Source organism: Micrasema longulum, unplaced genomic scaffold (genome assembly GCF_059751315.1).
Source record: "Micrasema longulum isolate JH-2025_06_02 unplaced genomic scaffold, ASM5975131v1 h1tg000619l, whole genome shotgun sequence".
In the NCBI taxonomy this organism is placed as follows: Eukaryota; Metazoa; Arthropoda; class Insecta; order Trichoptera; family Brachycentridae; genus Micrasema; species Micrasema longulum.
In genome coordinates, this window is record NW_028277815.1 from 90105 (window position 1) to 116261 (window position 26157).

The 26157-nt window shown below is 29.8% G+C and overlaps 1 protein-coding gene across 2 annotated transcripts; it reads left to right on the top strand.

The window, feature by feature from the left end:
* Window positions 1-639: 639 nt before the first annotated feature.
* LOC148280069 (uncharacterized) lies at window positions 640-22446 on the top strand. Of its 2 annotated transcripts, none has more exons than XM_088228966.1 (5): window positions 640-746; window positions 2780-2978; window positions 9886-10045; window positions 12139-12312; window positions 22014-22444. In XM_088228966.1, the coding sequence occupies exons 2-5, from the start codon at window positions 2799-2801 to the stop codon at window positions 22268-22270; spliced, it is 771 nt and encodes a 256-aa protein (XP_088085092.1). In that variant the 5' UTR covers window positions 640-746; window positions 2780-2798; the 3' UTR covers window positions 22271-22444. The 2 variants fall into 2 exon arrangements, with proteins under 2 accessions (XP_088085092.1, XP_088085093.1); XM_088228967.1 differs by lacking the exon at window positions 640-746 and adding an exon at window positions 1041-1161 and having other exon boundaries at window positions 22014-22446.
* The last annotated feature ends 3711 nt before the right edge of the window (window positions 22447-26157 follow it).

The following is a 26157-nucleotide window of genomic DNA, read 5'->3' on the forward strand; positions in this document are numbered from 1 at the left end:
ATACTATTAATTGCTCTGATTTTACCGAGTGTACGAAAACACTTTTTTGGATACAATTTTTTGTAGCACTTAACTTCCCAGTGAAAATTTTTGGAAACATCGTACGTACGCACGTAAATATTTAGTGAAAAAATATTTTTTGGTATTTTTTCTTACGTAAACATCAAAGTCTAAAAATTTACAAGACTCGTGATCCGTTTTCTTTAATAATTTCTACTAATCAGGTACCAATAGAAGTAAATAAAAAGAAGGTATTTTTTTTGTTTTTTTTATTCGTAAAATATATTTTAAAAACATATTTATTTATTTAATATACATATCTATAATTCAAGATAATAAACTCTGAATATTCCCAATTCCTTTAATACAAAACTTATTTTGGAACAATATCGTAATCTTACAAATTAGCTCCTAATAAAGTCATAAATATTGCAAAAGGGTAGAAAATATTTTTCAGAAGGGTTCTCGAAAGTTAAGACCCATAATCTGTTCTAAGTGGTTCTACTAATCACTTTAAACGCTGTGTAATATTCATATTTTTTCTTAATCTAAGCATTCATCTTCCATCCATTGATTTATTTATTCAAATTAAGATACCTAAGTAGGTGATTACTTACGATAAATATTAATTGTTCGTAATTTGAATTATTGAGAGGCATATTTAATAGAAATTTTTATTATAAAAAAACCATTAAATTTGACGTCCCGACATTTAAATACTATCAAATGTTAAAGGTTCTTATAAGGTAATTGTTTTTTATGTATATTTTTTATCAATTTTTGGAGTGTGAAAAGGATAGTCCTTCTAGTTTTGAATTTATTTAAACATCAATTAATCATAAAACACAAACTAAAATATAAATTATTTATATTCCAAGCTTATGTTCATTCGAGTGGCTATAAGTTAATAAGATACTAAAAAAATACTTCTTTTATAACAAGTACATATTCAGAACAGCAAAAAAAGCGTATTTAACATCTTTATGTATTATTTATTTATTCATTTAAAATTACACTCGTTTAAATATTAATGAACTTATTAAGACTTTTTTAGACTGTGTGCCCGTGTCAAACCATAATAACTAAAAATACGGAGTAAAATAAAAAATATTAAATTATAATGACATGTGATACAATATAATAACAATCCAGGAAAACAAGGTTATAAATAATAACATTCCAAAAATACAACGTAAAAAAGATAATCTAATATAAATATAAAATACAAATTATGAAGATTTAAATTTATACAAAATCAAATAAACAAAAGAATAGTATCATAAAAGTCAAAAAAAAAATAGTAAAATATAGTAGTATCGAAAAAAAACTAAATAATAATATTATTGAAACCAATAGAAAAATAATATATATTTGAAAACATAATTGAAATGATAATTGAGATATGATTTCTAGAAACTCACTCTATACTTTACTAAGGAAAAGAAGTAATAAATAATATGCCAAATAAGAATGAGTACCACATTAAGAAATACAAAAATACATGATGAAAAAAACATAAAAATATCAAGATATATAAAAAGCAAATAAAAGTAATAGTATATAAAAAATGCAGATTTGTCATTTTTTGCTAAAACAATTCAATATACTCGTATTACAACAAAATATAAATAAAAAAACTGCTTCTCACACAAACAAAATAAATTTTGAAAAACGCTTTTAACTCTTAAAAAACTTTGGTAAATAATCTCCTTGCGTGCGGCGATGTAACTTTGTGTTACCACTAGTAAAAGACGGAATATTATAAAGTTCAGACGTTTGAAACGAAAAAAAAATATGGACGCATATTAATTATTAATTCTTTTTTCATAATTTATGCAAACAAACATATAATTTTGCCCTTCTATAGAAAAATAAATTAACAATCATAAATACGCCGATTATATTTGGCGCGTGCGTTTTGTATCACTGTCATCAACCAACTGAATATGTTTTACACAATACCCGCCATAGAGCACTGTCTGTTTTCCTTGTTATGAGTTATATGCTTGTGCTCTCTCTTATACAGATGTGTTGCTGAATTATCGGATATTCATTCTTCGCGTAGCAAGGATTAGTATTTTTTGTTTTAACATCCAGCATAGTTATACAGATTTTACTTTCCAAATCCGGTGTGAAAATGTCCATTTGATGATTACCAAAAATACGAGTTAATAATTTTAAAAAATAATAGAGATATATCAAGTTTTGTATCCTTTGTTGACTTGTGTGACATCAGAGCCACACAATAGTTAAGAATTAAGAAAGTGGCAAATCTAGGACCAAGGGAGATAATATGGTTATTTACATCACATGTTACGCAGACGGTGCAACCAGAACAGGCAGAATCAGAAAATGATTTATAATGCATGTTACACAAGTTTCATCTAGCATTTGAGAAATTAAACATGAGCATATATTTCAGTTGGTTTTTTTCCAATATTATATACAAACAAATCATTGCGTCGTTTTACCGTAAGAGTAGGCAGATAGAATAGAACATCACATGGCTCTATCTTAGCATACAGATCTCGCTTCCTTTACATTCATACATCTTCTTATGCCACGCGCCGATTATTCCGACTTTTAACATGTCCATCTCTAAGTATTTGTTGGATCTGGTCATGCCATGTCTTTCTCGGTTTTCTTATATTTCTGCATTTATCAACATAAATTAAATTACCATATTTGTAAAAGCCTTTCGGGCGTTCATGAGAATTAAATGAGTAAAACCCCCCTTTTTCAGACAATATTTTTTAAATGTATTTTTGTGTTTATTTAGGGAATAATAATATGCAAAAATGGCGGAACCACCCGAAGAGTTAACTGAAGAAGATAAAGCAAAAGCCTTGGAAAACAAAATAAAAGCTCCCTTAGTTTGGGGATTTTATGAAAAAAAGAAATTAAGGGTTGAAGATTTACAGGACAAGAGATATAAAGACGCAATAATCTTCTTGAAGAAACATTTCATAACTAACGAGGTAATGAGTTTTATTTCTACAATTTCCTTTTAACGTTGCCTATGTCAAATAATTTTGTAATTAAATTTATATGTCAACGTGTTTGTCAGGTAAAAACTTGTTAAAGTTAGGCGGCCTCTGTAGTGTAGTCGTCAAGACACTTGACTCACGCACGGAAGGTTCCGACTTCGATACTCGTTGAGAACACAAATATGTAATGTGATTTTTTACAAGCCTGGGTGTTCTGCGCTGTAATTCACCCCTGTAATAAAGAAAGTCAGTGTCTTTTTTATTTATCAATAGGCTATTGAACTAAGCCAAATTTTAATTTTTGTAAATATTATTATCAGCGCTACGATATTTCAAAGTTTTGTATTTCTGAAATAACTTCGCGTGTGACGTCAGAGGTTCTTTTTTTGTTAGTTCTCCTAATTGGTTTGTTTGCGGTAAGCAAACCGGACATCCTTCACAGCTCTAATATCATGTGTTGGTTAATATGAACCAGCGACGTTTTTCAAAATAGTGCGTACTTATTAAAATATTTTTATAAAATATACATATTTTTACCATATTAATACATTACAAAGAAAACAAAGTATTAAGATATATTTTTTCCCGATAAACAATTAAATAATAGTTTGTCATCGGGTGCTCAGACATTAGTTTTAATTTATAATCAAATAAAAATAGTAGAGATATAATACTGTATACGTTTAAAATATTGAACATTCAATAAAATAAAATAATGAACAGATAAAAATATTTTAAAGAAATATTTTTTTTTAAGGGAAGAAAATAGAGTAAAATGATACTACTAAAATTAAAGAAGAGCAATCTACTAGAATATCTTTTAAATATAAGAAAAAAATTAAACACATGTATTAAAAGTGTGTGCTCATAAAAATGATACTACTAAAATTAAAGAAGAGCAATCTACTAGAATATCTTTTAAATATAAGAAAAAAATTAAACACATGTATTAAAAGTGTGTGCTCATAAATGTTATCAAAAACGGATATCTCTAAACTTTAATTCATATCTTCAGAAAAAATAAAAAGAAAATTAAAAGAATCGATTAAATTAAGATCTAAAAAATTTAAATAAAATAAGAAAGAAATAAAAGAAAAGGTTAACCTAAGAAAATAAAAAAATGTATTCAATGAGAGATAATTTTTTTTTTTACATAAATAATAAATCAATATAGGAACGTTCTGTCTACTAACCACTTACGTAATAAAAACTGCTCTCACTTTATTCCGCGCCCAAGAAGACATTTTATGTATCCAATTTCCCGCAAGGCTGAAGTTCTTCATTGGGCTTTTATTTATTATATTTATAATTAACTTTTTGCAACAAAACATATATTTTTTGACGGAACAGTTTTTGTGACGTACAATGAGTCCAAAAATTGAAAATGCGACTCTAGTTCTTGAGTGTCGATGATTATTATTGTCAAGTGATACACAAGAAATTATAGAAAATTTTAAAACAATTGACAATCAATATTTATCTACAAAATAAAAGAATGCACGTACTCACGAACCAATGACTTTAACATAAACCTTTTTAATATCAAAAAGCAATGTACAAAAATTGTGTACTCGTACGCATTATACTTTTTTCTTTTTACATTATATTAGTGTTTATATTCTATTGAATACGTATTTTTGTAAGGTGCTCTACGTTCCGTGAATATAAATAAATAGATGAACATATTTAATTCGCTATTAATCATAAATTAATATTAAAACTTTTTTTTTCATTCAAATAGCCATAAGATTCATTAACACAGTTTTTATTGTATGAAAATATTACGTACATATTTTTTATTTTTTTTAAATTCAACTTCAACAAGTTACATTTCTTTAATATTTTTATGTCCTAGAACATACTCCATTTCTTTCAATATGTCTAACCTCTAACCTGTATTTTTAAATACTGTTCATACTTTTTTTCATTTATTTATTCAGTATTGATTGAATTATGTGTACTCTTGTTAAACATTTTTTTTTGTGTATATAGATGTCTTATGGGCGTAAAAAAATATAACAGAAAAAATATTTATATTAATGAGATGTTTTTCTGGATTAGAACCAGGTTGGAGCCCCGTGGCTAGTATTGTGTGCTTAGAGACCCACGGTTCGAATCTGACTCTACCACAATGATTCCCATATCCCAATATTATCTATTTAACCCGAGTCTGAGCGTGAAAGAAATCCGCGAGTTTATGAGAGGGGTACCAGGAACACCTCTGCTTAATGCTATAAATACGACTTAAAAAAACATTTTATTTTTTAAAGTAGTGTTTATAGAACTGTTTCATAAAATTGGGTTTTCTGCAAAATTTATACATTTTTCATAAAATACTATTGCGAGAGGTGCCATATAACATCCTCTCTACTCTCGTTGATACACGTTTAACATAAATGATCTAATGAACGCGCCACCATTAGCGAAACTTTACAGCGGGGAGTTGGAAGGGCTAATGCGTGTAATATGTAAAACACGAAATCCAGATTTTGGTGGTTATAGCTGGAAAAAAGCCACCAAATAGCAAAAAGCACAAGTGCAAACTAACCAACATATCAAAAATTATTATTCTGTAGAGCAATGAGTTGTTTTGTTTGCTGTTTGCACGGAGGGAAGGCAAAGACAAACAAGAATTATTATATTAATTTGTCAAAAAAGTATTTTTATAATTTCAAAACAATCTTAATTTTATGCCGTGCGCAAAAAAAGAAATCAGTATGATGATCAAAAAGAAAATTGGAAAAAATGTACTACCCGGGGGAGCCTTGATACCCCCCTTAGTCAGGAATAGACAAAGGTATATTATCTTTTTTTGGAAATCGTTTCATTGATATATTTCTGGTCATGCCGCTACCAAGGAGGTCTCAGCTGAATTTTTGTACAAACTTATCCCATCATTTCAATTATTTAATACCTTCCTAAATCCTGGATGAACATAATATTTAGTTCCCCAAAACGATATACACATTTGGGAAAAACATTAATACCGAGATTTAATCAAAAAGAGATCATTGCATGATATTGCTGCTAGTTATTTCACAAATCTATTTATTTTAAATCATAAAATAGATCACAGATACAGCTTCATGTTTTCTAAAAAGACGTAATAACCCCCTGAATTTGCATACCTATACTGCCCTTATAAGCTAAAATCACAACATGAATGAAATATAAGATAAATAGTCTATAAGAATTTTAGAACCATTTGGTATAAAGCAAAAAGCAATAAAAATAATATTTCAATACGAAAAACCATATTAAGTTTTTTTTTTGTATTCAAGTTTTTTTAAGCAAGAATAAAATATCAATTTTCAGATTCATAAAAAAAACACTGTAAATACGACATGTGTTTTTACTTATGATTAATAATAATAGTTTCTTAATTACTTTAAATTTATAAATACTAAATAGTGTCATAATATCCCAAAATATAATTGCAAATAGCTGCTTTTTTGGATAAGGGGCAGTATACCTGCTTTTAATTTTGTTGTGTTCTTAATTTAAATCTTTTTTCTCGATGTTTTTTGTTTCATTATTTAATTTTTGCTTTATTTTCAATGTTAACATTCCATATGATTTTTGTAACTCGCAAGTTGTGGAAAGTAATAAAAGACAATTGGTCCAGTTATATTTTGTTTCGTATGTTTTTTTTTGTCAGTACGGCAAGGAGGTACTCGTAAAATTTCTAAATGCTCTCTTAAATCTTTTTAAAACCTCATTTGTTAATTTAACCTGCAATATGTGTAATTATCAATCAAATTCTATTGATATTAATAACAAATTATTTACTTCATTTAAAATAAAATTCATAAAAATCATGTTATGATGTTGCGCCTTAAATCAGCAGCCTATATTATGCAGGTTTTTTGCAGTTCTGTATGTAGGCATATAATAAGTGTACATTGCATGGTCAACTATAGTTGCAATAAATATTATATTGTGAAGCTGTGTGATTTATATTGAAAAATATATTTATTTTTATTAATATGCATTACAATTACATTTTTAGTAATATTATACGTTCTGTATGAATAGTTATTTTATATTTTGCATAATTTTTATGTGACAACATTTGTTATTACAATATTATGTGGAAGCCTCTAATTGGACTTTATTTATTTATTTTACATAAACGGCATAAATTTCCTTTAACATATATTGAACATAAATATGAAAAAAAAATACACATAAAAACATAACAAAAAATTATAAAATTGCATAACTTTAACAAAAGTAACAAGTAGGTAAATACACTTAAGCAACAAAAAATTAACGAAATAAATACATAAATATGAAAAAACAAACAAAGGAAAATATTTTTTTAAATATAAAGAAAAGTTTAAGAATAATATTGCGAGAGAAAAAAAGAAATCAGACTCGTTTTATAACTATCAAGTCCAGAACCAAATATATCAGCCTTGTCCTCATACTTATTGCCATATCTATGGAGCCAAGGGATAAGCTAGTGCATGTGATAGTTGGTCCTAGAACTTGCAGAACAAAAAGGAGATCTGTGGCGGGTATGTCGACCAGGTACACGGAAACACACCAACTCCAGCAAATCTGGACAGTCAATTAGAATTGATCGCCTTACAAAGTAATTTTAGGTCAGTTAGGATTCTTCTATCAAAAAGCTTTAAAAGATTTGTTGAAGACAACAATTGATTGTAATTAAATAAATCAGCTGGAATATGAAGTTTAAAAGTAATATATTTTATAAATTTCTTCTGGATGCGCTCGAGTGAATCAGAATGTCACAATAATGGGGCGACCAGACTGGAGAAATACATTCTAAACGACTTCTAACCAGGGAGCAATAAAGTGACTTGATTGGTGCGATACTTTCAAATTTATTAGTAACCCTACAAATAAATCCCAACATACTTAGCGCCTCATTTGAAATCTTGTCAATATGTTTGATAAATGTAAGTTCATCATCAAAAATAACGCCAAGATCCCTAATAAAATCAACTCTTTTAATTGTTGCGTGGTTCAAAAAAAAGTTAAAAATTAAAGGTTTCTTACTTTTAGAAAAGAAAATAACCTGGCATTTATCTATATTGAGAAAAATATTATTTTTATTGCACTACTCGTGAATTCTGTTGAGATTCATCTGCAGGGTATTGCAATCATCAGTATTATTTACAACTCTATAAAGCTTAAGGTCGTCAGCAAAAAGTAAATATTTTACATCGCTAAAATCAACAATATCATTTATATAAATTAAAAATAAAATAGGTCCTAAGTGTGATCCTTGGGGTACGCCGCTTGTTGGTAAAAAACTATAGGCGATATGAGAATTTATTTTTTAGACTTTATGATATGTATTTAAAATATAACTGTATTTTATCAATTTATTAATGTCTGTTGGTCTCCCAATTAAATTAAATGAAATAATTATTGCATTATTCTCAAAATATATAAATCTTGCATGATGTATATTTACAACAAAATGAAAACATTAATACACGTTGCTACCAAATATCGTGTTGAAAAAACAACTTTATTCTGACATAGTATTTTCAAGGATACGAGGGTAAGGTGACAAGTTCTTGGCCTCACAATGAAAGACTGCGATTTTAAGTTGAAAAATGATTTTATTTATCTACATAATCTCCTTTGACTACAACACACTTAGTCCAGCGTTTTTCTAACATCAGTATTCCTTCTCAGAAGTGAGAGTCTGGAAGGCTGTGAAAATATTCATCTACGACCCTCTTAACTTCTTCATCGGACGCAAAGCTCTTATCAGAAATATTTTTTTTTTATTCCCAAAGAACAGATAAAAGTCTGAGAGTGCCAAATCAGGAGAAAAGGGGGGATGGTCGAGCAAATTGTATCCCAAATCCCGCAGTTTTCTCATCGCCAATGCATTCTTGTGTGCAGGTGCGTTGTCCTGGTGAAAAATGTTTTTTTCTTTCTTCAAACCAGGCCTCTTCTCGCGAGTTTTGGCATCCAGCTGGTCAAAAAGGTTGTAAAAATATTTGTTTGTAATTGTTCTGCCTTTTTCAAAGTAATCAATTAACAAAATCTCTTTCGCATCCCAAAACACGCTGGCCATGATCTTTCCGGCAGATGCGATCGACTTCGCTTTCTTTGGCGCTGAACTACCTGCTTCCACCCACTGCTTGGACTGTTGTTTTGTTTTTGACGTATAGTAGTAAATCCATGTTTCATCTATAGTGACAAATCGCCACACAAAATTAGTTTGATCTTTATTGAATCGATTCAAACATTGTTGCAAAAGTCTTTTGCGCATTTGCTTTCGATCGGCATTTAGCAAATGCGGCACCCATCTTGTGCAGAGCTTTTCTATCCTTAATTCTTTGTGCAAAATGTTTCATACACTTTTTTTCGACATTTTTACAGCCTCAGCTATCTCTTTAACCTTCATTTGCCTATCGTTTAACACGATATCATGCACTTTTTTTATGGTTTTCGATGTGGTGGTGGTTTTTGGCCGTAGTTCACGTAAGTCATCTTCGAGGGACGTGCGACCACGTTTAAATTCAGCTGCCCACTTTTTAACGGTTAACATGGAAGGAACAAAGTCCACGTAAACTTGTGTCAACTTTGGATGAAATTCCTTAGGGGGTTTATGCATCCAAAACGAAGAATTTTATGACCGCACGATATTCAAGTTTATCCATTTTAACGAAAAACACGCAAAACGTCCACTGCAAAAATTTGTTTAAGCAAACTACTTAAAAGAACAAGTTTAAACTTGTCATACAAACTAATGATACGTGCATCCAGGCAAGCAACATATTTTTTTGCTGATTGCAACGCTATTTTTGGGTCAGGCCGAGAACTTTTCACCTTACCCTCGTTAAAGTGCTTATTTTCAATGAAACCTATTTTACAAAATAATTGTATGCGAAAAAAAATATCCTTCCAGATAACTTTCACAATGTTGAATACTGCCGAAGATCATGAATCAGTCCAAGAATTTCTGGACAATGCCAAAATACAGATGAAAGATAAAGCGTCCATTGTAGCAGTTAAGGAAGAAACTGGAGAAATTGTTGGTGTAATGATAATGAGAATTGTTGATAAAGGTGAGGTTTGAAATAATAATTTAAAAAAAATTTAACCTGTTATTTTTTTTATTACAATTAAACGTTAAGCTATATTTTTCTAACAAAACTGTGCCGTTAGATAGCGGGCGTTATGTTGTTGTGAATGACGTCATTAAAACGTTTTCTGTGCAAATCTGACAGCGCAAATTTCTTGAAATGCGTTGAATCTGAGCAGAACGTCGAACAACAACGCTGTCATTTACAGAACGGCCGTCATCTGAAGCAATTTTTTTAAATAACAAACTTTCCTATAAACAATAGTTTTCAATTTTTAATTCTTTTAATCTTCCAAATATACCTAATAATAATGTCAGGTATGTCTAGATGTCCAAGTTACACCGTAGTAGATCTTAGTTTAATGAAAATAAGAAAATAAAGTTGAGTGAATTCAGCATACAATAAAGGATATCGAATGATGGAGTAGATTCAAACAAAGCTACTAGAAGGACCACGCAGAGAGAATAAACAGTGATATATTTGTGTACACTGCAGCCGATAAAATCCCATCTGGATAATGTCCACCCGGAAGACCACCCAAGAGACGAAGGAACAGTTGGACCCAATCATCTTGAGAGAACAACCAGTTTTTTGTAACACAGATTTTAGGATTTTTTAAAATATGAAGAAAAAAAAGAATACGGCCGCTAAATAACGGCACTTTTCAACATTTTTGGTAAACATTAAGGCGGCTATTTTAACACGCTTACCGCATCACGTTTTATTACTTCCGCTAGATAACGGCTCCGTTTTTGAAAAAACCGTAGCTTTACGAGAACAAATGATACACTGTACTTTAGCCTAGAAAAAACTCAATTTCTCTGATATAGCAAATATAACATTGCCTTGAACAATTGAAAAAAATGCAAATCAATATACTCATGCAATCATTCATGAAATAAATAGATATTTAAATTCTTAGTTCATTTTCTGTATAACTCGTGACCAAACAACTACAGATAGCAAAGGCCTTTAGAGAATGAAGACATGGAAGGCAATTACCATTGACATTTTAATACACATATATATGCTCCGAGTCTTCAAAAATGTCCGAACGATCAGTGATGCTCAACGCGTATTTAGTCGTTTTTCGACTGCCAGCCAAATGTGGCGTTTAGAATATAGACCAAAATGACTACCTGTGTCACGAAAGCGTGTTAAAACCTTTCGGATAAACATTGCGAAAATAATTATCTAAAAAATTTAACTAAAATTTATGTAACTTTTCATTAGTACATATTTGTTGGTGGATGATTAGAAAACCTTAAAACAATATTTTTAAATCAAATATGAGTTATAGTTATTGTGAACGTCAAACCACGCCTGGCGGTGCAATTGCGAAACTCTTCTTACTTGCAAGACTACACTGATAGGAATACGTTTTCATAAAAATAAAATAAATGTGAGTTAATATTATTTTTGTATTTTCCAAAATCCAGCAAAAAGAAGTAAATAGGTAAAAATTGTAAAGAATTTAAGTAAAGAATCTGAGTTGGATTTACCAAAAACTGATTTTTTTAAATATTTTTTTTAATTTATTTTATTTATTTTTAAAGAAATATTTGTGTTCTTATGATTTTTTCAAATATTTAATTTTGAGGGCCATTTTCAACGAGTTGTAAATAGCTCACTATTATAAAATGGAATCGAGTTGGGGTAGAGTAGGATTCGAACCACGGACCTTTGGTCCGTGAGTCCGAGACACTAGCCACAGGACCACAATCCGATTTAATGTTTATTGCTTACTTTAAAATACAAACTTTTTTATTTACCAAAAAACATATTCATGGTCATTGTAGCCTTGGTGAAAATAAACAAACAGTAACCATGAGTACGTGTCGCTACAATTTTTTAAAACCATTTGACTCTATAGGGCGTGTCGATGTATGTGTATTAATATGTCAATGGCAGTAACCCACAGATTGAAATGTGATTTTCACTGATGAAACGTTACTGATCGTATGCAGTCACACTTTAATTGATTTAACTCTCATTGTCCTGTTTTGTAAAACTCAGGTTATTTTTAATTCCATTTTATTTCGTTAATTTGGACTGATATTTTTTTTCTGTTCCAGCGTCGTTCTCGAGAACCTTCAGTAAACTAAAAATAAGAACTGGCAATTGTTTTTCTACTATAATGAAGTATTACAATACTTTGGAGGGATCTATATCAATTCACGATATGTACAGTGCTCCACAGTACATAAAGATTTACACTGTAGGAATCAAACCAAAATATCAAGACAAAGGTAGGTTACTTATTTATTTAACAATATTTTAGGTATCTCCAAAGCTTTGTAAACAAACACTGGATTCCACATAAAGTCTATCAAAACTGATGAAGATATAACCCAGAGACGGTAAATATTTCGAAGAAGAAAACAAATGTGGAAGTTTAGGTATTTATAGTTCCATCTTGTTATTTGATGGTTTAAGATGCAATTTTACATGCTGTATAACATTCACCATTCTATATATGTTTTGACATTTGTTTTTCTTCTTCTTCGCTTATGAATCTTTTCTATTTCAAAAATGTGGTTTGATCCAGAAAGATCTTAAAATATGGAACAGTATTTTAGTATGCTGTGGACTAGTGTATCATCTTCGTTGTAATATTTTAATGTCTTGTAATTCACAAGAAATATTTTTTTTATTTAAGTAGGTATTTTTTTAAAACTCTTTTTTTTTTATTTCATTTTTTTAAAGTTTTTTTAATTTTAACAAATAAGTAACATACATAAATTTATTATTGTTCCCGCAAAGCCAAAGCTTGTCTACGGGTTACATAACATTATTATTATTTATTTTTTAAATTCAAAAAAGGTAGGTACATAGTTTAATTATAAATGAAGAATATAATATATTCCTGTGCACACTTAAGTTTCACTTGCTGTTTTTAATAAGTTTTTGACTATTTTTTAAATGAATTTAGGTTTTTTCTTTACGATTTTCAACTGGTATTAAATTTAATATTTTTGGTACTACACTCCCTATTGTTCTATCTCCATAGTAGTTCTTCTGTTGTGGCACCATCAGCTGCTGTGCCAATACTTGTCGGGTCGCTATCTGGTGGGTTACTTTGGATTTAAAACTGCAATCGAGAAAATGATCTGTCACTATCTTATACTGACACAGTTTGTTAATTGGCAAAACCTTAACATCGTCAAATAATATTTTATTATGATCTTTTGCCTCAATCTTTATTTTTACAGGTACGATAGTTTTTGAAATTTGTACTTGTGTGGCTGTGATGTCACACTATTCCACATACCATGCAAGACTAGATATATTTCTCTTTTTATTTCAAATTAAGATGTTCTATTTTTTTAATCTTCAAATGGACATTTTTAAACCAGATTTAGAAAGTAAATTTTGTATATCTATGTTACAAAAAGTATTTTTCCTAGCTACGCGGATAATGAATGTGAGGCCATACTAGCAATAAATCTGTATGAGAGAGAACGAAAGAAGAACTCATAATAAGAAAGATAGTGACGCTGTTCTGTGGCCGGTGTTAAATGGAAATAGATTCTGTCGGTTATTGACAGAGATGAGGGACGCACGCACATAAGATGACCGGCGTACTTATGTTTTTAAATTTATTTTCCTGTAATTTGACTTAATTATATATTTATATAAAGGGTTTTTTTGTTTTTAATAATAGTATTAGCGTTCTTCTAATTTTCCCAAATATTTTAATTTTGGTGGCCAATTTCATCGAGTTGTAAATCACTCACTATAAAAAATGGAAATCAAGTTGGGGTAGAGTGGGGTTCAAGCCTTGGACTTCTAATATGTGAGTCTGCAACATTAGCCACGGTACCACAACCCGAGTCATATTAAACAATATGTCCTAATGTTTTTTTTTTCAAATGTTCGAACTTTAGAAAATTCCGTCTTTTGCTTGTGGTAACACGATGTTACATCATTGTGCGCAAGGATTTATTTACCAGAGTTTTTTGAGAGTGAATGTATCAAAATTTTATTTGTTTTAAAGACCTTTTTTTTATTTGAAAAAAGCCGCTAAAAGAAGTCCTAAAATAAAAGATGAAAAGCGATATTTTTTGCAATATTTTTTAACAAACATTTTGGGCGTTAAAATCCTTGCAAAATATAAATTTCAACGGTCCAAAGCTTTTACAATGAACCCAATTAAAATCTGTTTACTTTGTATTTGACTTGTTAAAGATTAGAAAATATCAACCAGGAGTTTTCTCAAGATGCGAGATTTTTAATGGCCCGAACTCATAAAATATATATTTTACGATGTTTGTTAATAAGGTATAGGAATAATCTTAGCTTAACAATGACGAACTTGTTATAAAAAAAATATTGAACCAACGCGGGTTTAACCTTTAATTAACTTATGGTTCCAATTAAAATACAATTATTTATTCAACTTTTTTTTTACTGGAAATAAATTTTCTTTAAATTATAAACGCCTTATACTCGTAATCTTTGCAATAGTTTATAAATAATCTGCTTGATTGATTGAAGTGATTTTTCCAAAAATATCTCATTAACTCTTAAAAGCCTGTGATACAAAATTCCATAACACGCGGTGATGTAACATTGTGTTATCTCAAGTAAAATATAGAATATTCTGAAGTTCAGAAATTTAAAAAAAAAACATACACATGCTCTAAAATTAATTCAATTAATCATAGTGCTATCTTCGCCAATTTCACCTCAATCTCAAGAAAAACATATTTTCCAGCAGGGTGGTTTGAGACGGGAATAAATGGCTAAGCCTAGTTATCTAATCCATTTCAGTCAGCCAGTTCGAAAACAGTTTAGACGCTTTTTTGAAGAAAGAAGAACACAGACTGATTAATCGAATTTCTTCTTTTGTTTTCACATTCACACACAACAACACTGGCCGCATAACAGCGTCTGTCATTCTTCTAATAATTTCTATTGGCGTACTCTTTTTGAGATGATAAAACATATTTTTGGTGGTATTGGCATCATTTTCATTCGCATAATTCAGCATATTCAAACAAATTTTGCTTTCCAAATCCAATGTAAGAATGTCCATTTGAAGATTACAAAAACTAAAACTTTATGATTTTAAAATATTTTTTTATATATTTTCGAATGTCAGAACTTCAGAATATTCCATCTTTTGCTTGTGGTAACACGATGTTAAATCACCGCGTGCAAATATTTTTTTTACCACAGCCTTTTAAGAGCAAACAATTAGTAACACGCTATTTAAGCAGTAAATAAATTTAGTACTCTTGCAGGTGTACAATATAAATATATAGTAGTTAATGTGTAATTTACTTAACAAAATCATTCAATTGCAATAAAAGAATAATAAAATTACCCACTTCTACTCAATCATCTAACCTAACCAAACCTAACCTAACCTTGTATTCATTTTATTTTTTATTTGTTTATTGTTCCTTAAATATATTATTTACAAAGAAATATAATTACAAATATACACTTTAGAAAAATACATTTTAAAATTAAGCTAAAACATAAATTGGAAAAAATGCCTACAAAAACATCAGCGTCTGAGCGTGGGCCATTCTTTTTTAAATTATAAAAAACTTTATAGCTTAACAATATGGTATGATATTACCACGAGAAAAAAAGAAAAGAAAAAAAAAAAACTAAATTAACATATGCTGATATTACGAAAACAGGATTTATTTGCAGTTTGCATTTTTTTTTCGAAAGAATGTGTCTATCTGTTCCTGTCATGCTAATCCAAGACCTCAAACTTACTTTAAACTGTACGAGTGATATAGCTAAACATTGCAAAGTAGAGTTGTTGTGGCAGTCTGTACTCGTATATCGTTTGCCAAAATTTTCGGAAGCAACATGTATCTAAACGTAGATGTTCTCTGTATTAAAATACAAGTTGTTCTTCATATACAGAGCAATGTGTGATCGATTGCAAAACAACTCTATTCTGTATCACAATACAGTTTTTCAATGGGCGGTTGGATTGGGCCTTAATTCACCTGTTCTTATGATAAACCTGACCTTGCAAATTTGACTAAATTCACGAATAACTTATGAACTATGAATAATATTTATGTTTTAAAAAATACCGGGGATTTTGTTGAAATTTCCAAGTATATTTGAACACAAAATAATAATACTGTCACGTATTTAAGCATATAAGATATTTAAATGAAATATTTTGTCAGGATCAGGATCTCAGAAAATGACAAATTATCGAGTACCCTGGGACAAATATATAAATAATTCATTTGAGAGAAAGAGATGTTAATCTAATTTGATCACTAAGAATAAATGACCCACGTATTATAATTTCAATGAAAAAAAAGGACTATGATTATCAGGCGATCATTTCCTAACCTCAGGTCAGACCCAAAGGAAATTTTTTCACATAGTATGTTAAAGGTTAAAGAGGAAATGTCAAAAATTCAATTTTCATTCTGTATTTTCAATATTTTTTAGTAAATTTAATGGTAAATAACCGTTGTTTTTCTTCTACATCTTTCAATTTATCGTTTTGCTGTAATAAACAAGATTGTTACTTTATTGAATTACGCTCTTGGCCTGTTAAGCTTTTAATAGAGGATTAGGAAGAAATTACCTGCTAAAATTTTTTTTTTTTGTTACCTTTTGAAAAAACGATTAAACTTTTAATTGGAATTTTTTTACTTTAAAACGAAAATAATCCAATACATTAACATCCACTTGTTGATTTTTCAAGTTTTTTTTTATTTCTCCTTAAAATTCTAGAAAAAAAAGGTTTCCAACGTATTTTCCAAATAAAAAAGGATCTTTTTTTTTTTTTAATATCTTGAAATCTTTGAATAATAAAAATCTACCAAAAAATGAATTAAGAAATTCAGCGTTTTTATAAAAAAATAATATTATTATTCCATCAAACAAAGCCAAAAAAAATTTTGATTAACGTATCGTTTTAAGTTTTGTGTTTTTTTTCATTCCCACCGAAACTCCAAAATATCATCACCCGTGACGTCACGATTTTTGGCCGTTGAGTAATCAACACACACATCCAAGCGGTGAAACATAACTGACAAGATGAAAAAGAGAACATGGATTGGATTGACGTTTATTGTACACGCCGCAGACTTGCTGGTTTTCTACATCATTTGACATGATCGAATTAGTTTGTCGGAACAATAAATATTTGGTTTTTGTTTCTGACATTAAAAAGCTGAACCCCGTACAAATAAAACTTGGACCCTTAATACTCTAAACGTAAAAAAAACATGGCTGCATCGAAAATCTGAAATTTGTTACCGGTTGCAATCATGATCGCCCATGGTTGCCACAATAACATAACAACGCTTTAATCTATTGATTTTATCCTTTGCAAATATGTGGTCACATAAACCTGTGACGTTGCATATAACTTTATTTTTATGAAAACCATTTATACATATTATTATTTTTACTAAAAATAATAATAATTCATTTGAAATTTTTCATCACCCTCATTATCATTCTATATCCGCTCCCTAGCCGGAGCATATGGTGTCCACGAAGAGCTTCCAGGCATCTCTGTTAGCTGAGCCGCCAGCTCCCATGCGTCCTCCCAAGTCAGGTTCACGTTTCATAATTCTGACGAACCAAAGTTTATATATTTATTTCCTTATCAAAAATGAATTAAAGAAGTAGTTATTTTTAATTTTAGAATTATTGTAGAAATTTGTTTCATTAAAAAACTACTCTTGTTTAGAAGTTATACGATCCAGGTGAAATGAAATGTTTTAAGGTTAATATTAGTGTACTTAACGTCTGTGGTTAAGGCTCTCAGGATTCACCCACAGTACATTTATTTTTTTACTTATTCACTTTTTCACATTATAAACTTTAATAAATTATAAAAATAATAATCGCTGGGGAGAGCTTATCCATTCATAGGACACGTTAAAATACAATATACAAAAGAGACTTATATAGAGAAAAATAAAAAAATGTTACGGTAGTTTTACGAACCACGTTGTATTTATTTATTCATATAAAAATACACATTACAAAAAAAAAAACGTATTCCTAACTCTATGAGGTCAAGAGCCCTGTGTTTACTTATGATATAACATAATAGAAAGCTAAATCACGCATATTATTGACGAATACCTACCAAATTAAAAAAAAATCATAAACACAAATTTCAACAAACATCTAGACAAGGCGTCTTCCATGTGATTTAATTTTTCTCTTCGAAATTCTAAATACATAATATGGTTGATTTGCCGAACTTTTTGCAAAATATTGGTTTCCGTTGTCCTCTTCGCTACACCAGATTAAAGTCTTTTTTTTATATGTACCAACTTGTAAAAACAATTATACCTCGAATTCATTCATTAGATGTACCTGTAGAAATTCTAATGGACTCAGTATTGATGGTGACATTTTTAACTGCACATTGCATTTATACAGAAAATTTCTTCATGAATTTGATTATTTGGAATAGTTGCTGAATGTGCATCTTGAGTGGTTTATGTTATGTATATGTGCTGCATGTAATGTATATGTGTGTGTATGTTTTATATGTGCGTTTATGTGTGCATGGATGGCTTGGAGTGTGCATTCGGTATTTTTTATTTATTACTAATAATAACCTCGAATGTTGACAATTATTATTTTCTCACTCCAGTTTCTTATTTATTTAAATTTTTTTGTGATATTTAATATTTAAACTTTTTGCGCAGTTAACAAAAACACTGGTCTTTTTGTGTTTAAAAATCGTTGTTTTTAATACTCATTACGTATGACTGTATGTTTTCTAAATAAAATAAAAAAATTAAAAAAACACGCTTAGTAATACTATATGTAAATCTATGCAACGTCTCGCAGCAGTCTCCTGGAATAGTCTCTTTCCTCAGACAAAATCCAAACTTGTACACTTCTTCTGAAAATGGCTTTCGTTTTAGAGAACGTAATATGAAGTAACATTACTACCACAGCATTACTACTACCCATTTCATATTACCCTGACGTTTCCATGATTGATTTAACTGTGATCAACTCGAAAAACTTGAACGACTTCAGAATACATGCACAAAGTTTACTTTGGTCTTATAAAGTATAACCACATTTCTGATTATCTTAGGCAACTAAAATGGCTCCAAATTATACAGCAAAGAGACTATTATTCCCTTTCACTTCTGTTCAATTTATTTCATAGTCCTAACGCTCCTACATACCTCCGTAAAAAATTTCAACCCTTGTCAGTTCATGGTTAGCATCTTCGTTCTCATTCTCAAAACTCTCTCTTAATACCCATCCACATTTTTTTTTTCTCTAACCTATATAGTGTCCATGCGGCTCTTCTGTGAAATTATCTACCACCCACCACCAAAGATGTTACTACAGTATCTTTGTTTAAATCACGTTTGAAGAAATATCTCCTTTCTCTTCCTTGATCTATTCACCTTTCCTTTTTCCTCATTTTTCCCTTTTCATATTAACTTATATTATTGTTTAAAGGTAATTAACGTTAAATATTTTTTCATATATTTTTATTATTTTATTATTTTTATTTTCGATTGAATCTGTTTCATAAATTGAATAGGGAGATAACACGTTTTTTTAAACATTTAAAAAATAGTAAAAGTCTATGAAATGCGGTCCGGTAAAAAAAAAAAAAAATGGCAATTATTAGTAGCATAAAAAATCTTTTTAAATTTGTAATTTTGAATTCCCGCAAAAACGGTCATTCAATTGGCCACGCCCCCATTATGTCACGATTTGTGTTTATGGCCATTCAAATTTGTTTAAAACATTGTCACAAATCTTGACGCCACAACTTCCAAGGCCAAACATGTTGCGTTTTTCTAGCAATGTATTTTTATTAAATTTATTTTTTACATTTATGAAAAAAAACTTTCTCGACAATAACAATATTGATTTCGAAAATACAATTTATTATTCCAAATCCACTTCATATATTTTTTTCGGTATTCCTAGTATGTGATATTTTAATTTTACAAAAATCATACTTTTATTTTCTCGGTTGGTTGGAAGAAATTGCCATTCAGTAATAAGCCCGCCAAAAATACAGTTAACAATAAACATTATGTAAAAAAGTTAAATTGATAAATAATATATGTTTATTCAGGACATTAAAAACTCTTGGGATCACAAAAGAGAAATTTTTTTAACCGAAAATATTTCTTTATATTTAATTTTGGTGGACGTGTATTATTAAAATTATAAAACGCAAAATAAAAGAACGAAAACATGGCCCTGCCTACCAAGTCGTTTCAGCTTGATGACAGTTGTGATCAGAGTTCGCTTCGTCCGTTCTCTTAATACTTCATAACTTACATATATTTTAACTTTTTATGTTATACACAACCCAGTCAACAAAGAAATTACAAACATAAGTTAAACTATTTTACACGAAAACTCGCAAAATTACTGATTCAAATATTTATTTTATTTTCTTTAGTCATTGAAAGTGTTTTCACCTCGATTCGGCTAAAAATGAGCAAGTAGATTGTTTTTTAAGCATGCTTTGCAAAAAGTTTACGGTTATGTCTAAAGGTTTTATGTGACACTAGTGTCAAGTTATGGTACAAAATTACTCCCCAAAGACACTTTGAAATAATTATTACCACCCGCTTTGTAAAAATAAAACAAAAAAAATCACGATTTATGTTTTTATGATATTTTTTGCTTTTGTTGAAAACTATTTTGTATGGATTCAAGCCTAACTTTCAACGAATTATAATTTAAATCTTTTGCTGTTTGCAAAGGTACAAAGAATCTAATTTTGTGCGTGATATTGAACCAGAATCCTGGTCAAACTTTTAACTTGATGTGTATTGGACGCCAAATTTAAGATAATAGTAACAAACATCTTTATTTGGCGTTAAAAAAAATAACTTTCACAATATTATATTTTACATTGTATATAAAAAAAATATTTTATCCCAATAGTTTACTACAAAGCACTATGTATATTTTCACATATTAGTTTTTATCGCATCTACCTATGTAGGTAAACCCGTACCAAGATGGATGCAAGTAGTGTGTGTCGTGTGGTATTGGTAGAGCATGCACTCGTAGGTAACACATACTAGCAGAGGAGAAAAAAAGACAGGTGAAAAAGACAGAATATTCTAAAGTGCAGATATTCGAAAAAAACATTGACAAATGATTTTAAATAATTCCCTTTCCTTTCAAAAATTGAAAAAAAGCAAAACAAAGTTTTTTTTTTATTTTTGCCTGCCTGAACGCCTTCAAACAATTTTTCGAATTTTTTACTTCTTATTTTACCTGTAAGTTGATTAAAAAATGTTTGGATATACTCAAAACTTTGTATGAGCGAAATTGATAGAAAGACCCAAGGCCTTCAAAATAGTTTTTTGGGTATGTGAAAAGATTGCTTTCTTGCAATACCAAAATTCTCTTTCTGCTCTTATTTTTTTGTTTAAAATTATTAAATAAAAATGTGTCATGAGCATAGAGTGAAAAATCAAATTTAGCGTTTTTCAGTTTTTTTTACCAAGTTATAGTACTGAAACAGGTAAAGAAAAAACAGGTTCAATTATATTTCAAAAATGTTTACTAAATTATAACTGTATATTAAACGAGTCAGCGTATAAACATCTGCTACAGAAAATACTGACAAAATCAAAACACTTCCATACTAACACAATTGCTAATGCTTTGTCTATGTAATGCAAAAGAGAACTAAATAGGAAATCTATAAGTTTGTGTCTATGCAGAAACTTCAAACTTAACTAGCCAACAAACAAAAATTCTGGCTTCGCTAGTTTTCATTGTACGCTCATGGTATATGGAGATTAAATAGCGTGGCTGACAAAGTCTCTCAGTACTCTGCACATAAGCTGCAGATGGAGGTGAGGTTTCTCCCTCATTGACATTTCTTGCAAAATCACCATAAAAGGGAAATGTTCTTTTTTATCCAAATGCCACAAAAATTATTCATAAATATTTTTTTAAACGCAATTTTTTCTTTTAGGTCTCATCAAATTTATGTACAAGTGTGCTATGAAATCAGCGCGAGCTTACAAAATTTACGTCATAGCTGGTATTTTTACTACCGGTCTGGCTCAAGAAGTGGCAACTGAATTAGGATTTACACAGCTTAACAACGTCTTCTTCCAAAAGTACTTAATTAACGGTGTAATGGTCTTTCAAAATCCAGGGTCAGGAAACTATGGAGCCGCTTTCAAAGCAATTCGAATATCGGAAGAAGAACCCGAAGAAGATGATTAATTAAATTTATACAAAGAATACAATGTTATATTACATATTTAATAAAAATCGATGTTTTGTTATTAAATATTACTGTTTTTTATATCCTAAAAGTTGTAATTAATATAATGATTATCGTGGCTAAAACCGTTTTCGATGTGGGTGGAACCACCTGCAAATTACCAATGTTGAAATATGTTGCAACACAGATGTAGATTTTTTTATGAGAAGGAAATATGTAAGTGTAGAAGCATGTACCGGGCTTATGTTTCAATGTTTTATATTTCCTGGAAGCACACCTGATACGTAAGACTGATCACATTACATTTCATGTTCTAACATTATACGCTACGATTAAAGTCCAATAAAAAAAATAAAGTCTCAGACTACTTACGTTCATGTCACAAAAATATCAATAAACGTTACCATTTGTATACCGATACGGTATCCGATGCACCATTAAGTGAATATAAGGGAATGATAATAATCTGATGAAATTTTAAGCCGAAATAAAAATGAACGGAATTTTAAAACAGTAAAGTTTTATAATTAACTAACTTAAATGTCAATCTTATTGACTGTGTGAATATCGTTTTGAACACATTTGTTTATTTCAGAGAACGCTTTCATTAATAATATTATATTCCGAAATTCTTCATCCCTGCTATCAATATTTCCCATGATTAGGAAAACCCCACCCCCTTCACCACACATTACCTTGCCCCTTCCACCCAACCCTATCAGTAACTAAGTAAGTACTAATCAGTATGTATATTTAAGTAAGGTTTATATTTACACCTAATGATGAGTAATTCAGAATACCTGAAACTAGTTGTGTTATAATATGTCAAATTTTTATTTGGTAAAAATTACAAATTGTTTCATTTTAAATAAATTCAAAATGTTTTTCCACAAAGTAAATTCTGAAACAATAAATTACACATTCATTAAAATATTCTTAAGAAATCTCTGAATTGTTTTAATAAAGAAGATGCTGGCATTATGAGACAAAAAAACACAGAAATTTAAACAGTTTTTGAAATAAAAATCCTAACCAAAAAATAAACAGCATTTCTCCTCATAACGCCAGCGAAATCGCCTTATTTTCCCAGAAACTTCTTTCAATTTTTAATCTCAGGTATGTAGTTTTTTTATCCCCCGAATTAGCATATAAATGAAAAGAATAAAAACTGCACTTCAAAATTGCACCACTGTTATTGGCTCCTTCCCCAAGTAGGAAAAACTAATTTAAAATTCGAAAAACCACCCTCTTCTTTTGTTTTTATAACCAGGAAAAAATACTCCAGCCCGTTTCTAAAATAAATCCCTCTTTATTTGATTCAGAAATCAATACATTCTGGAAATTTGTACTTCTAAAGAAAATAGGACAGCAAAACTTGTTGCTTAGTATTTTAAAAGTAGGTACTATAAAATATATTACTCATTCAGTTAAGATATTTATTTATTTATTTGAAAACTGTAGTCTGCATTACTTTACGGGCTATTTAACTCATCACGTTATGCAGATTGTAAACATAAGTTAGAAATTAATGAATAAAAAGCCGATTGCTGCTTAACTGCCGATACCTACAGAAAAATAGATCTCTATTATTCGCAGAAGCCGTATTCAGCAATCGTATTGCCCTGTTAATGAGTGAATTCTGACTTGCATTTGTACGGCTTCTGGGTGTGTAAAACAGTGCGTAAAGTCTCAATCTAGTATAATTGTTGGGAACATACAAACTTATCTTTTTCAGTATATTTAGATTTTCTGTATATACTTCCAGAAATCAGCTTATAGAAATTTTTCCCAAAAAAAGTTTGACGACGAGATTCAAGGGTGTTGTAATTCAGCATCTCTGCTAGAAATAATGACGGATAATTATGATTTTCTTTAAGATAATAGTATCGCAAAAAACGCGTGTTGTGCTCAAAACGCTTGACTGCCACACCGAAGGTTCCGGGTTCGATTCCCGGTAAGAACACAAAAACATTTATGTGATGTAATTCATCACTGCAATTGAACCATCTGGCCTGTTACGGTGCAAAAAAAAAATATATATAATTTGCGAATCGCAGAATTGTATATGACTTAAGAGTATTCTACAGTTATTGATAAATTTGAAATTTTGTGCACTCTGTTGTTTTATATATAAAACACAACGATCAATTTGTTTGTAATATTCCAGGCAGATAAATTATACAGTTTTTTGTGTAAAAAAGAATCAAAACCCTTAACCATAGAATAAAGAATAGTCCAAAAACCGCAAACGTGCATCAAACAGAAGGCAGCCAAAGTACTCATAAATAAGTAGTTTTACTATTTGACCCATTACTTTCTTTGTAGACGTCGCTCAGTACGCAACTCCCGATTTGAACTATTCCACGTTGTGTAGTTTTAAAGTGTAGAAATACTGCTAGGATCTTTTTAAAAACTGGATGAGTTCACATTTTACGTGTAATTAGTAAATTCATGAGTAAGTAGCAAATGCATTTCTTAAAAAAATTATTATTTTTCCATCTGTCGGATTATAAAAGAAAATAAAATGGACATTTCGTAAGTATTGCCAGGGTAGTAATTTTTTTCAACCCTACTTTGCTCATCTGATGAGAGAGAAAATTGGATGTCATTATCTTTAAAAAATCAAATATTATTTAATATGATATTAAAATATCCGTTTTATGTAAAATAAAATTTGCTTTATATTTTAAGTTTAAAGTACATTAATTCAATTACTCTTATAAAATGACACTTTACTTGTCTACTCTGCTGTGTCAATCAATGTGTCCGCCTGCACGATAAAATTTTAGAAAAATTAACAAATAGCTTTTTTTTACCTTACATTTGTGTTGTGATTATATTTTTTCCCATTTGGCATTACGCGGTGATTGCGCGCGGTGAAAGTGGAGCAAAGTAGGAGGATTTTTTAGGTACAAATCGATGTATTCAAATATGATTCTACGCTCCTTCTGGACTTTTCTTAATTCTATGCCCTTAACTAGCACTTTTGACTTGATTGGTTTTTGAATTATTGCTGATCGAATTTAACTGTCATGTGATGTGATTTGACTTTTGTTTTGGGAAGAGTTGATATAAAATTTGGATTCTTTTCTCTATTTTACCAAAAATCGATTAGGTAGATAACTTATGTAGTAACGTTTTTCAAATAAGTGAATTGATAATATTCATTAACATATTACAATACAGATGAAGAACATTTCAGAAAAGGTGATATAGGAGTCTAGGCATCTCTAGGCAGTGTGTAAAGTGGTCACTTGAACCAGCCAATGACAGGTCGTAAGCCCTGTAGATGCCTAGACTTCTATATTACCTTTTCTGAAATGTTCTTCATTTCTGTTGTAATACGAGTATGTTAATGTTATCAGCTCCCCAGGGAATTGAATCCAATCCTTGTCTACGAAAAATTGGACAAACTCAAAATATTGTTGCTAATATTTTTATTTTTTTTAATTGGGTTTAAAACGGATACTGCCTTTTCTCAAAATTGGTTTCATTAAATTCTCAGACGGCTATACGACGAAAATAAAAATAATCGAATCACATTAGATTTTTCCGTCTAGAGAGAGGGAAAGAATTGAATTTGCAGACGGTTAAGATTCACACATTTAAGATTCGAACAGTTAAGTTTAGTACCCAATTCAGAATCGGTGTAAAGTGACAGTCGATAATTACGACCAAGCAGTCTAGAGGAATTAAAATTCAAATAGTCACATTGGTACTGTAATCGCGTGGCGAATTTCTTCAACCCTAACTGAAACTTGAGTGTTCTAGAACAGCCTTTCAATTTTTCAAATCTGATGTGTTTTTTTGTTGAATACAATATTTTTGTTATTAGTTTCCAGATTTAAAGATATAAAAGCGTTTTTTTACAACAAGGATGTTACAT